A 14973-nucleotide genomic window follows, 5' to 3' on the forward strand; every position below is an offset into this window, starting at 1 on the left:
TAAAAACCAATGTAAATACTATAATGATCCACAGCTACGCAATCTAACACATGCAGCAGCTAGGAGGATTGGTAAAGCATACCGTGAATGTAGAACCCCAGACCTGCTCAGAACGTTCCAAGCTGCACTAACAAATGCAAGGAATAGAAAGCAAGAACTTAGGCAACAGGAATGGGAACAGTTTGTTAGTGGATTAAATAGGTCCACCCCTTTAAGTTTGGCTTGGAAAGGTATAAATAAAATAACCAGGAAAAAGACTGGCAATGTTGCTCATCCCTTTCCTCTTGAAAAAGCAAATGACCTCATAAATGACTGGTCCAAAACATCCAGGCATGAAAACCTTCCATCTCATATTAGAAAAAATTTAGAGAGTACTTCTGAAGAAATGTTGAAACTGATTAATTTTATGAGCCAAAATATTGATGAGAGTGATTGCCTCTTTACCGAGTATGAATTAGATAATGCATTAACTAAAGGTCGATCAACTGCTCCTGGAGAGGATGGTATAACCTATGATATTCTCAGAACTCTAAGGCACGTGCCTGATAATCCTTTGTTGGCACTGTATAATCTCAAGTTACATTGAGGGCGTTCTTCCTACTTCCTGGACCAATAGTCTCATTGTGCCTATCCCTAAGCCCCAACAGCCTGATACATTTAGGCCGATCTCCTTAACTAGTTGTCTTTGTAAAACTTTTGAAAGAATGATACTTAACAGACTGTACTACAGAATCAGACACCAACTTTCCCCCTACCTCTATGGGTTCATGAAAGGTAAAAGTGTGCAGAACTGTATTTCCACCTTTCTCACTGCACACACCTCTACTAGTTTTACCACTTTTCTTGATCTAAAATCTGCATTTGATATTGCGAACAGAACCGTTATACTACATGAACTAGCCAAAATGAATATTGGTGGTAGCTTACTCTGCTGGATAATAGGATACCTGTCAAATAGAGTATCCTCTGTCCTTTACCAAGGCTTCAGAAGTGATTCTAAAGAAATGTCTTTAGGTACACCGCAGGGAGGAGTTCTTAGTCCCATGCTATTTAATATTCTGATTAATGCTCTCCTAAATGCTCTACCTGCCTCACCTAAACATATAGCTATAAGCTATGCTGATGATATCATGATCCATACAACAGGGCATAAGAAGATGAATACCATTCTTAATGAAGTTCAAGCAATTTGTAATCGACTAGGCCTCATAATATCTTCCTCTAAAACAAAGATATTAACAAGCTAACGACATCCCCCACCCATCTGTTTGCAGGGTGAAATCATTAGCTACGTTAAAACTTACAGATATCTTGGTGTAGATGTACCCTTTAACAAATCCACTGTACCACAACTAAACAAGAAATGCAAAGCTAGGCTAAATGCTCTCAAAGCTGTTGCTGGCTACAATCCCAACTATGGTGCTAATGTGAGAATCGTGAGAATGATGTACATAGCCTATGTTAGGTCCTTAATTGATTATGCTGCTCCCATGTTGATATTAGCTAGAGAAAGTTCTCTCCGACCCTTGGAGTTAATGCAAAATGAAGCTCTCAGGATTATTCTTGGCTGTCCCAGATCTACAAAAGTTCTTAACATGAGGAAGGAGCTTGGTATTTCTAGTATCAGTGATAGGATTATTGAGATTAACACTGTACCTGGTATTAGAATGTTGAGAAACGAACCAGACACTGTCACAATGAATCTTACCAAGTGTCTAGAGGTAAATACACACAGATCTAAATGAATTGTGAAAACGTGCAATTACATCAAGTTTTATAACCTGCATGAACTGTATCACTGTAGGCAACAAGAGCATTTCACCCCTCCGTGGAAGATATATTCATTTAATATCACATACCTGCAAGTCCCTCCTAAGAAGCTCATTGCTAGTAATCCCTTCCTTAAATCTCTTGTTAGAGCAACTGCTCAAGAAAAAGTTTCTCTCCTAACTGGTAGTAATAAGTTATCACAAGTTATATACACTGATGTATCTAAACAGGAGTCTTCTGGCAGGGCTGCATCTGCTCTTGTTGCCACCTCCAGCAGGAGTCTTCTGGCAGGGCTGCATCTGCTCTTGTTGCCACCTCCAGCAGGAGTCTTCTGGCAGGGCTGCATCTGCTCTTGTTGCCACCTCCAGCAGGAGTCTTCTGGCAGGGCTGCATCTGCTCTTGTTGCCACCTCCCTAGTTAAGAACGATAATAAATTTGTTGAGTTAGGCATAAGAATTAACAACTGGGCGTCTACACTGCAAACTGAATTGTTTGCAATCCTAATGGCGCTAAAGCTAACCTATGACACTGAGCTTGACTCTATCATCATTACTGATTCTATGTCATCATTGAAGGCTCTTGACTCATATAATGACTCCAACAACATGCTCATTGGAGAAGCCAGGTATAGATACTCAAAAATTAGGGACAAAGGAATTAATGTACAATTGCTATGGATCCCATCACACATTGGATTACTCTTTCATGATAAAGTTGATATGTTAGCCAAGAAGAGTACCCAGAAGGAGAATGTAGAATATAACTTTGGTATAACTGTGTCTAGCATTAGGAATAATATTAGGAGAGAAGTAAATAATGAAAATGATTGTTATACGAATGCAGTTAGAAGCCTGAGTAGATCTATAACCCACTATGATAACATGAACGTAGATAAGTATGTTTATGGAGCAACGTGCAATGTGAATAGACTGACTGATGTTGTAGTGGCCTGGCTTAGGCTTGGTTACAAGTACTGACAGATGTTGTAGTGGCCAGGCTTAGGCTTGGTTACAAGTACTGACTGATGATGTAGTGGCCAGGCTTAGGCTTGGTTACAAGTACTGACTGATGATGTAGTGGCCTGGCTTAGGCTTGGTTACAAGTACTGACTGATGATGTAGTGGCCAGGCTTAGGCTTGGTTACAAGTACTGACTGATGATGTAGTGGCCAGGCTTAGGCTTGGTTACAAGTACTGACTGATGATGTAGTGGCCTGGCTTAGGCTTGGTTACAAGTACTGACTGATGATGTAGTGGCCTGGCTTAGGCTTGGTTACAAGTACTTCTGGCAGTTTGGGAGACACACAGATGATGATCAAACTAAATGTAAATTATGTGATCAGACATATGGTCACTGTCTTGAACACTATGTGCTTAATTGTCCACTTATTGAGGAATACAGAGACAGACAGTATAATAACCTATGTGACATGTCAAGATATCTTATTAATGAAAATAAGATACCAGATATACTAAGCAAATTTCCTAAATTTGCTTGTAACAGATAAGTGAACTATAGATATGAAGACATAAATCCATATGTATTCCTGTTAACCCTTTGGGGCCTAGTTCCTGGGCCTTTTGTGTATCCATATGCTCTTGCGCTACCATCCACAGAATGGATATGAGGTGCACAATAAACTAGCCACGTCGGTGGCAAAATCTAATCTGGATGATAGTAGCTGTGGACACTTATTGGACTATTTTCAGCTTACCCCTAAAATTAAAATCATCATTCAAAACTCCAGCCATATCCCACTGAAGCAGGGTGCCCGAAAAGAAAAACGAAATTTCTCTTTTTAACTTTAGTAATTTTGACTAAAGATAAATATTTTACAGTCAGAATCCCAGATCTCTTTAATCTGGGATTTTGATATGTGAAATATTAAAAATTATTTTTACCATAGTGAAACTAATTTAGACTGCAGGAGGGCCCCATTTGTACACCTCTTAGGTTCACAACCCCGTATATAGTAAGAGAAAATCACCAATGGGTGGGAAAAGCATTTTTTCATTATGGAATATGTGTAAAACACCTGACAACATGTTTACACTATCATATATTAAGTGCTCATAGCAGCTAGGCATAAAAATGGATAAAAAAGGTACATAAAATGCTTAGAATATGGTGCTGGTTGTCCTTCCCTCTTACACAGTTATTGTGAGGAAAAGCAGGAAAAGCACCGAACATAATGAACAATGATTCAGTTGAAAGCTAATGAAAATGTGGAACACTGAAAAGAGGGTGACGAATATACAAGACTATTGTAATACATGGGGCCCTCTTGTAATACATGGGGCCCTCTTGTAATTCACGGGTCCCTCTTGTAATTCACGGGTCCCTCTTGTAATACATGGGGCCCTCTTGTAATTCACGGGTCCCTCTTGTAATACATGGGGCCCTCTTGTAATACATGGGGCCTTCTTGTAATGCACGGGGCCCTTTTGTAATACACGGGGCCCTCTTGTAATACACGGGGCCCTCTTGTAATACACGGGGCCCTCTTGTAATACATGGGGCCTTCTTGTAATACATGGGGCCCTCTTGTAATACACGGGGCCCTCTTGTAATACACGGGGCCCTCTTGTAATACACGGGACCCTCTTGTAATACACGGGGCCCTCTTGTAATACACGGGGCCCTCTTGTAATACATGGGGCCCTCTTGTAATACATGGGGCCCCCTCCTGTATTATCCAGGGCCCTCCTTTATTACATGGGGCTCCCTGTATTATGTGGGGCCCTCTTGTAATCTGAGGATATATTACACAAATAACCTGCATATATGAGAAAGACTTATGGTAATGTTTTAGTCCAACTTGGACCAGAGGAATCATTAAGACTGAGGGACTGATCACCTCAAACTACTACTACATGTCATGAGTATTATTCTCAGTTTTAGACTGATAAAGCTGCTGGTTGGCAAAACATTTTCACAATAGGTAAAGTGTTGTACATGTTTCTTATTCATCTAGTAACTCACTTAACAGGTGTTATCTACCAGCCTACTAACTACAGGAGGGCCCTGTGTAATACAGGAGGGCCCCACATAATACAGGAAGGCCCAAGTAATACAGGAGGGCCCTGCATAATACAGGAGAGCCCCGTGTATTACACAGGGCTCTCCTGTATTACTTGGGCCTTCCTGTATTATGTGGGGCCCTCCTGTATTACACAGGGCCCTCCTGTATTACTTGGGCCTTCCTGTATTATGTGGGGCCCTCCTGTATTACACAGGGCCCTCCTGTATTACTTGGGCCTTCCTGTATTATGTGGGGCCCTCCTGTATTACACAGGGCTCTCCTGTATTACTTGGGCCTTCCTGTATTATGTGGGGCCCTCCTGTATTACACAGGGCCCTCCTGTAGTTAGTAGGCTGGTAGATAACACCTGTTAAGTGAGTTACTAGATGAATAAGAAACATGTACAACACTTTACCTATTGTGAAAATGTTTTGCCAACCAGCAGCTTTATCAGTCTAAAACTGAATAATACTCATGACATGTAGTAGTAGTTTGAGGTGATCAGTCCCTCAGTCTTAATGATTCCTCTGGTCCAAGTTGGACTAAAACATTACCATAAGTCTTTCTCATATATGCAGGTTATTTGTGTAATATATTCTCAGATTCATCGTAGGGACTGACTGCTTCAGACTACTACTACACATCTTCTACTGTCTATAGCAGATTCATTCAGACTGAGGAACTGATCACTTCAAACTACTTTGTCATGGCTCCAGTAGTAGTCTCTGTATTGGATTATTGATGCCACTGGTTGATTATATATATTTTTTTCATCACACCAGCTGGATCCCACTGAGGCAGGGTGAGCTAAAAAGAAAAACGAAAGTTTGATTATCTCCACAATAAATAACTGAGTGCTACATGCGTCTTATTCAAGTACTTGTTAGTTTTGTATACCATTTAATATAGACAGGTCCCACTTTACAGCGCTTCACTAATGCAGTAGCTTTCAATTATATCCATTATTTATTCAGGCTTCCTACAATAAATATATTGAATGTAGATGAATGGTTCAGAGGACCAACAAGCTGATAAATTAGACATATTCAATATTTGGGTATCTTTATTGAGGAAATGTTTTGCCACACGGTGGCTTCATCAGTTTTATACAAAGAAGAATGGTAGAGATTGAGTGTTTGAGGTAATCAGTCCCTCAGCCTGGAGTCGATGTAATCAGTTCATCAGTGGTTGCTGTCAGACACAGCAACTTCTTGGGATCTTGATACAGGGAATTCTTCACTTGCCTAACCTATAGGCAAGACCTACTTCCACATGTGGATTTGCCCACTGTGATACCACCTACGACTGCTTCTCCTCACCTGTCTACAGTATATAAGCCACTTCTTTTTGCATATGCTGTATTCTTTTCAAGATTGATGGACTGATTACATCAACTCCAGGCTGAGGGACTGATTACCTCAAACTCCTTCTGAGCTTCACCATTCTTCTTTGTATAGGACTGATTAAGCCACTGTATGGTGAAACGTTTTCTTGGTAAAGATATCCAAGCATTGCATGTGTCTAATTTATCAATAAATGTATTCACCATTCGCTTTAAGCTAAGGACAAAAAAAAATTATGGTAAGTAATGTGTGTACTGTAGATGCATTTTTAGGCCTAGCTCTGTTGCTCAATTAATATATGATAGTGTAAATATGTTATCAGATTTTTATATGCATTTGAAAGTAAGAAAAGGGTATGTTTCACTTTACAGCAGTAGCCTGGAACCTAACCTGCTGTATAAGTGGGGCCCTCCTCTACAGCAGTAGCCTGGAACCTAACCTGCTGTATAAGCAGGGCCCTCCTCTACAGCAGTAGCCTGGAACCTAACCTGCTGTATAAGCAGGGCCCTCCTCTACAGCAGTAGCCTGGAACCTAACCTGCTGTATAAGCAGGGCCCTCCTTTACAGCAGTAGCCTGGAACCTAACCTGCTGTATAAGCAGGGCCTTCCTTTACAGCAGTAGCCTAGAACCTAACCTGCTGTACAAGCAGGGCCCTCCTTTACAGCAGTAGCCTAGAACCTAACCTGCTGTACAAGCAGGGCCCTCCTTTACAGTAGTAGCCTAGAACCTAACCTGCTGTACAAGCAGGGCCCTCCTTTACAGCAGTAGCCTAGAACCTAACCTGCTGTACAAGCAGGGCCCTCCTTTACAGTAGTAGCCTAGAACCTAACCTGCTGTACAAGCAGGGCCTGCTTATATTATCATATAACAAATTAAGCCTGCACACTCCTTGAAGTGAATGACTCACATGGGTCTAGTGCTTCACACAGCACGACTTAGGAAATCGTAATAACACGACTGCAAACCAACCATGCAACGCACTGGCAGGTGAGTTTTAGCCCTCACTTTCCATAAGTTTAAACCCTACCCATTCCATGATTTCTTCACACAGTAATTACAAATATATTCCAGGCTGGCATCAAACTCTGCGACATATACGAGGAAGTATACAAACTTCTCAAAAACAAGAATCCCAGCCTCACCGATAAACTCACAAAAGCAGTAGGGTAAGTATAATCATAGTTGTTTTTAAGTGCCTATTTTAAAATATTGTGGAGAGTTTGTGCCCCATGGAGAGTATAATTATTTGTTTATTTACCTATTCAGTGACAGTAGTTATTTGTTTACTTATTTATTTGTCATATACGTATTCATTTTATTTTGCAGAGGTGCTCAGAATACAACAGTATTTTCTTTTTGGGGATTTTCTTTCTTTTTGAGTCACCTTGCCTCGGTGGGAGACGGCCGACTTGTTGAAAAAAAAAAAAACGTATTCATATTCAACTTAGGATATTTTCAACTTACACCGAGTGCGTCGGAATGTAACCCCATTGTAAGTTGCGGACCACCTGTATGTGAAAAGACAGAAGTGCATGCACTAATACAATACTATACAGTACCGTATAACATGCAGTGTAAAGAATGTGCACTTTTCTGTTATTTGTGATCCATTTGAAGTATATTTTACATGCTTATAGCCAGCTTCCTAGGGTATACAGTTTGCTGTACTAATAATACTAAAAAAAATAATCATTTTTACAAGTACGTGTATTTTGTATAATAAACTTTCTCAACTTATTGAAGAACAAGATTATGAATCTTGTATCTGTGAGCAGAGCAGAGGGAACAAAGGTTGGATTACTGTTGGATTGCTGTGGATTACTGTTGGATTGCTGTGGATTACTGTTGGATTGCTGTGGATTACTGTTGGATTACTGTTGAATTACTATTAGATTACTGTTGGATTACTGTTGGATTACTGTGAGTACTGGGAGGGTTATCTCTGAAATATAGTGAAATGCTTCACTAATACGGCAGTTTATAATTATAGCCGTTCTTCATATAATCAGACTTGCTACAATAAATGTAATCACTAATAAACATTATTTTTTTTATTTTTATTATCACACCGGCCGATTCCCACCAAGGCAGGGTGGCCCGAAAAAGAAAAACTTTCACCATCATTCACTCCATCACTGTCTTGCCAGAAGGGTGCTTTACACTACAGTTTTTAAACTGCAACATTAACACCCCTCCTTCAGAGTGCAGGCACTGTACTTCCCATCTCCAGGACTCAAGTCCGGCCTGCCGGTTTCCCTGAATCCCTTCATAAATGTTACTTTGCTCACACTCCAACAGCACGTCAAGTATTAAAAACCATTTGTCTCCATTCACTCCTATCAAACACGCTCACGCATGCCTGCTGGAAGTCCAAGCCCCTCGCACACAAAACCTCCTTTACCCCCTCCCTCCAACCCTTCCTAGGCCGACCCCTACCCCGCCTTCCTTCCACTACAGACTGATACACTCTTGAAGTCATTCTGTTTCGCTCCATTCTCTCTACATGTCCGAACCACCTCAACAACCCTTCCTCAGCCCTCTGGACAACAGTTTTGGTAATCCCGCACCTCCTCCTAACTTCCAAACTACGAATTCTCTGCATTATATTCACACCACACATTGCCCTCAGACATGACATCTCCACTGCCTCCAGCCTTCTCCTCGCTGCAACATTCATCACCCATGCTTCACACCCATATAAGAGCGTTGGTAAAACTATACTCTCATACATTCCCCTCTTTGCCTCCAAGGACAAAGTTCTTTGTCTCCACAGACTCCTAAGTGCACCACTCACTCTTTTTCCCTCATCAATTCTATGATTCACCTCATCTTTCATAGACCCATCCGCTGACACGTCCACTCCCAAATATCTGAATACGTTCACCTCCTCCATACTCTCTCCCTCCAATCTGATATTCAATCTTTCATCACCTAATCTTTTTGTTATCCTCATAACCTTACTCTTTCCTGTATTCACCTTTAATTTTCTTCTTTTGCACACCCTACCAAATTCATCCACCAATCTCTGCAACTTCTCTTCAGAATCTCCCAAGAGCACAGTGTCATCAGCAAAGAGCAGCTGTGACAACTCCCACTTTGTGTGTGATTCTTTATCTTTTAACTCCACGCCTCTTGCCAAGACCCTCGCATTTACTTCTCTTACAACCCCATGTATAAATATATTAAACAACCACGGTGACATCACACATCCTTGTCTAAGGCCTACTTTTACTGGGAAAAAATTTCCCTCTTTCCTCACTATCCTCGTAAAAACTCTTCACTGCTTTCAGTAACCTACCTCCTACACCATACACTTGCAACATCTGCCACATTGCCCCCCTATCCACCCTGTCATATGCCTTTTCCAAATCCATAAATGCCACAAAGACCTCTTTAGCCTTATCTAAATACTGTTCACTTATATGTTTCACTGTAAACACCTGGTCCACACACCCCCTACCTTTCCTAAAGCCTCCTTGTTCATCTGCTATCCTATTCTCCGTCTTACTCCTAATTCTTTCAATTATAACATACTCACAATAAACTAAGGATGAAGATATTTTAGGGTAAGTAATGTGTGTTTTTTCTGAACTGTCGTATCTGAGCGCCTCTGCAAAGACAGTGATTATGTATGAGTGAGGTGTAATTGTTGAATAATGATGAGAGTTTTTATTATTGCCTTCTTAATCTTAAGTTAATCTTAAAGCTTGCCCGAAATGCTCTGAAAACAAAGAGGCTTTTGGCATGTACACCCAATTATTATATTCCTCTGTACAACCATGTAACTTGTCAAAATAAACATCTTAATCTCTTAATCTTAATCTTTTGGGAATTTTCTTTCTTTTTGGGTCACCCTGTCTTGGTAGGAGACGACCGACGTGTTGAAAAAAAAAAGCAATGTGTGTAATGTACAGGTCTCCCTCAACATTCACGTTTTCAGCTTTCGCAGGCTTCACACATTCGCGAATTCCCAACCGCCAAATTCCCAGCCACCAAATTCCCAGCCGCTAAATCATATTCAAGTTTCCCGCTGCCTGCGAGTCCCTACTACCCTCCCACCGACCCCCGCAACTGGCAGCCAGCCCTCCCACCACTCAGTGTGGTGAGTGTTTTGTTTGTTCATTATTTGCTATTAAACTACAGTATAAATAATGTAAACCCATTCATGACTGCATATTGGAATGGCTATTCGGCCAGGTATTAGACGGTGACATCATGTGTTTACTCTTGAACACAGCAAAGAATCAAACATTTCTGCTACTGCTAATAATAACAATAGTAATAATAATAATAATAAAAATAATAATAATAAAAATAATAATAATATTAATAATAATAATAAATACGATATAATTGAAGAAGGAAGTTGTACAAAAATACGAGGGAGTGGTTGACACATCGTCAGTGTGGCTTTGTTTATGCTGGAGTGAGCATTAGTCTCCGTGCTCTTCCAAACATTTCACAATAATTCATTGTGTTTGGTGCTTGTAGATTGAGTGCGACTGGAGTGGTAGAGGCAGTGGTTGAGGCAGCGATTGAGGCAGCGATTGAGGCAGTGGGTGAGGCAGCTGTTGAGGCAGCGATTGAGGCAGCTGTTGAGGCAGCTGTTGAGGCAGCTGTTGAGGCTGCTGTTGAGGCAGCTGTTGAGGCAGCGATTGAGGCAGTGGGTGAGGCAGCTGTTGAGGCTGCTGTTGAGGCAGCGATTGAGGCAGTGGGTGAGGCAGCTGTTGAGGCTGCTGTTGAGGCAGCAATTGAGGCAGTGGGTGAGGCAGCTGTTGAGGCAGCGATTGAGGCAGTGGGTGAGGCAGCGATTGAGGCAGCTGTTGAGGCAGCGATTGAGGCAGTGGGTGAGGCAGCTGTTGAGGCAGCAATTGAGGCAGTGGGTGAGGCAGCTGTTGAGGCAGTGGGTGAGGCAGCTGTTGAGGCAGCAATTGAGGCAGCTGTTGAGGCAGCTGTTGAGGCAGCTGTTGAGGCAGCGATTGAGGCAGCGATTGAGGCAGCTGTTGAGGCTGCTGTTGAGGCAGCGATTGAGGCAGTGGGTGAGGCAGCAATTGAGGCAGTGGGTGAGGCAGCTGTTGAGGCAGCGATTGAGGCAGTGGGTGAGGCAGCGATTGAGGCAGTGGGTGAGGCAGCTGTTGAGGCAGCAATTGAGGCAGTGGTTGAGGCAGCTGTTGAGGCAGCGATTGAGGCAGTGGGTGAGGCAGCTGTTGAGGCGGCGATTGAGGCAGTGGTTGAGGCAGCTGTTGAGGCAGTGATTGAGGCAGTGGGTGAGGCAGCTGTTGAGGCAGTGATTGAGACAGTGGTTGAGGCAGCTGTTGAGGCAGTGATTGAGGCAGTGGGTGAGGCAGCTGTTGAGGCAGTGATTGAGGCAGTGGGTGAGGCAGCTGTTGAGACAGCGATTGAGGCAGTGGGTGAGGCAGTTGTTGAGACAGCAATTGAGGCAGTGGTTGAGGCAGCTGTTGAGGCAGCGATTGAGGCAGTGGGTGAGGCAGCTGTTGAGGCAGCAATTGAGGCAGTGGGTGAGGCAGCTGTTGAGACAGCAATTGAGGCAGTGGTTGAGGCAGCTGTTGAGGCAGCGATTGAGGCAGTGGGTGAGGCAGCTGTTGAGGCAGCGATTGAGGCAGTGGGTGAAGCAGCTGTTGAGGCAGCGATTGAGGCAGTGGGTGAGGCAGCTGTTGAGGCAGTGATTGAGGCAGTGGGTGAGGCAGCTGTTGAGGCAGTGGTATTTAATAACATACATGTTATTAATAATAATAATACATGTTGTTAATAATATGTACTATTATTATTTATAACATATATATTATTAAATACCACTGCCTCAACTGCTGAATTATTGTGAAATGTTTGGAAGAGCACGGAGACTAATGCTCACTCCAGCATAAACAAAGCCACACTGACGATGAGTCAACCACTCCCTCGTATTTTTGTACAACTTCCTTCTTCAATTATGTCGTATTTATTATTATTATTAATATTATTATTATTTTTATTATTATTATTGTTATTATTATTATTATTACTATTGTTATTATTAGCAGAAGCAGAAATGTTTGATTCTTTGCTGTGTTCAAGAGTAAACACATGATGTCACCGTCTAATACCTGTCCGAATAGCCATTCCAATATGCAGTCATGAATGGGTTTACATTATTTATACTGTAGTTTAATAGCAAATAATGAACAAACAAAACACTCACCACACTGAGTGGTGGGAGGGCTGGCTGCCAGTTGCGGGGGTCGGAGGGAGGGTAGTAGGGACTCGCAGTGGTGGAGGCAGTGGTGGAGGCAGTGGTGGAGGCAGTGGTGGAGGCAGTGGTGGAGGCATTGGTGGAGGCAGTGGTGGAGTCTGTGGTATTTAATAACATACATGTTAGTAAAGCATAACATGTATATATTTAGTACAATTTACGATGTTTTCATGTATTTTATGATTGTTCATGACTCAACAAGTTAAGGAAGCAGTATTGTATTATATTTCCCTACAATATATTGGGGCACCAAACATTCACGGTTTTTCAACATTCGCGAGGCTCTTGATCCCCTAACCCTCGCGAATGTTGAGGGAGACCTGTATATGCATTTTTTAGGTCTAGTTCTAATGGTCACTTAATATATGATAGTGTAAACATGTTAATGAGATTTTATATGAGTTTTGAAAGTGAGAAAAGACTGATTCACTTTACAGTATAGCCCAGAACCTCACCTGCTGTATAAGCGGGCCCCTACTTTACAGCAGTAGCCTGGAACTTAACCTGCTGTATAATCAGGGCCCTCCTGTACCAGAGATGATCATGATAATGGCTCATTGGTTTGTGGAGTTTACTAATTAGATGTTTCAAATGTCAGGGACTTTATCACTTCATGAATTGATAGTCTCTGGCAGACATATCTTAAAAAATCATAACCCACAAATTGTATCATTATCATCGAGCTGTCAGTCTATATAAGTATTTGATAGATGCAGCAATCACTAATCCTGTTCCATCACTAATCTGACACTAATTTCAACTAGCATCATTGGTAAAGTTTTCATGTGCAGATATATTGTAGGGAAATAGAGTAATAGTGTTTACTTAGCCTGATAATACTGCTTCCTTAACTTATTGAACTGCAAACAATCATAAAACACATCAAAACATAACATAAAACACACGAAAATACATGAAATCTGGGCGGCTGGACATTCGCAAATGTTCGAAGCTCGTGAAAGTGGAACTCACGAATGTGGAGGGCCTCCTGTACATGTTAGATAGGAGTGAGTGGAGACAAATGGTTATTAGGACTTGATGTGCTGTTGGAGTGTGAGCAAGGTAACATTTATGAAGGGATTCAGGGAAACTGGCAAGCTGGACTTGAGTCCTGGAGATGGGAAGTACAGTGTCTGCGCTCTGAAGGAGGGGTGTTAATGTTGTAGTTTTTTAACTGTAAGACAGTGATGGAGTGAATGATGATGAAAGTGTTTCTTATTTTTTGGGTCACCCTGCCTTGGTGGGAAACAAATGATGTATTAATAAAAAAAAATGCTTAATGAATAAGTAAATAAATAGCTACTGTCACTGAAAATGTTAATAAACAAGTAATTACACTAATACCAGTATTGAAAAGTCAATAAATGAATACAAGTTAGGGACTTGCTGCCTTTATGCTGGGTAATTTTCTTAAGTTTCATCTCCAAAGTAACTGTTGCCACACCATTGTAAAGTTGGAATATAGTAAGTGCATTAAGTATAATAGAAAGTGGTATCCTTCTCACACTCACTAATAAAAACATTTGCCCACAATGTTGTGGTCTTCCAGTATATATTTATGCAGTATACACCATGTGGGATAATACATGTGGTGGGATATACATGTGCTTTGCAACTTTACAATGGTTCATCTTAGGATATCTCAACTTTACAATAGTGTGGCAACAGTTACTTTGGAGATGAAACTTAAGAAAATTACCCAGCATGAAGGCAGCAAGTCCTTAACTTGTATTCATTTACTGACTTTTCAATACTGGTATTTAGTTAAAGTAATTATTTGTTTATTGACTTAGAGGCAATAGTTATTCATTTACCTATTTAGCATATTTTCATATCCGGCTTATAACATTTTCAAATTATGATGTGTTCATCGCAGCGTAACCCGTCTTAAGTCAAGGACCACATGTATATCATACATCATTCATGCGACATTGGTAACAGGTTTGATGATCATTCTATTATTCTGTCTGCATTGTTACTTGGTCTTCCTTTTAACATTGTGTGCCTTAATGAGCACCAATGTAAAATAAAAGGTGAATGAACAGGTACTTGAAGCATGGTTCATGGACATAGCAACTGTGCAACCACACAGCCATAGAACTTGCAGCACGGTGATTTTACAACTCTGGTTGAGTGGTAGCAACATTGCACCTGCTGTATGAGGAGTTAGACACTTGTGCAACATTTGTGAATCTTTACAACAAAGATTCCCAGATGTTGCACAATTGTCTCATTCTTCAACTTGTAGGTTTTGTAAATTATTTAAAGATGGTCCTCGACTTACAAAGGGGTTACATGAGAACATAGGAATGGAGGAACAATGCAAAAGGCCTACTGGCCCATACAAGGTAGGTCTTTATCAAAACCACCCCCACCCTGAACTACCCAAGAATTTACTCCCGTAATCCCGTAACTGTACAATACAAAAAACCACACCATGACACATATAACCTGCACATAAGAGAGAGGAGCGTATGATGGTGTTTTGGTCCAGCATGGACCATTTACAAAGTCATGTCATCATAAGCCCCTGTCTCCTATGTGCAGGTTATTTGTTCATTGTTCCAGTCATGGTATTGTGCCTATT

The 14973-nt window shown here is 41.3% G+C and overlaps 1 protein-coding gene across 1 annotated transcript in view; it reads left to right on the forward strand.

Annotated features, from left to right (window-relative positions):
- The window catches only part of LOC138855511 (FACT complex subunit SPT16-like), a 55492-nt gene that overhangs the window by 23242 nt on the left and 17277 nt on the right, over nt 1-14973 (forward strand). Inside the window, exon 4 of the mRNA XM_070105227.1 lies at nt 7208-7302. Coding sequence (XP_069961328.1) covers nt 7208-7302 — 95 coding nt within the window. The remainder of the gene's footprint in view (nt 1-7207; nt 7303-14973) is intronic.

Source organism: Cherax quadricarinatus, chromosome 97, assembly GCF_038502225.1.
Source record: "Cherax quadricarinatus isolate ZL_2023a chromosome 97, ASM3850222v1, whole genome shotgun sequence".
Taxonomy (NCBI): domain Eukaryota; kingdom Metazoa; phylum Arthropoda; class Malacostraca; order Decapoda; family Parastacidae; genus Cherax; species Cherax quadricarinatus.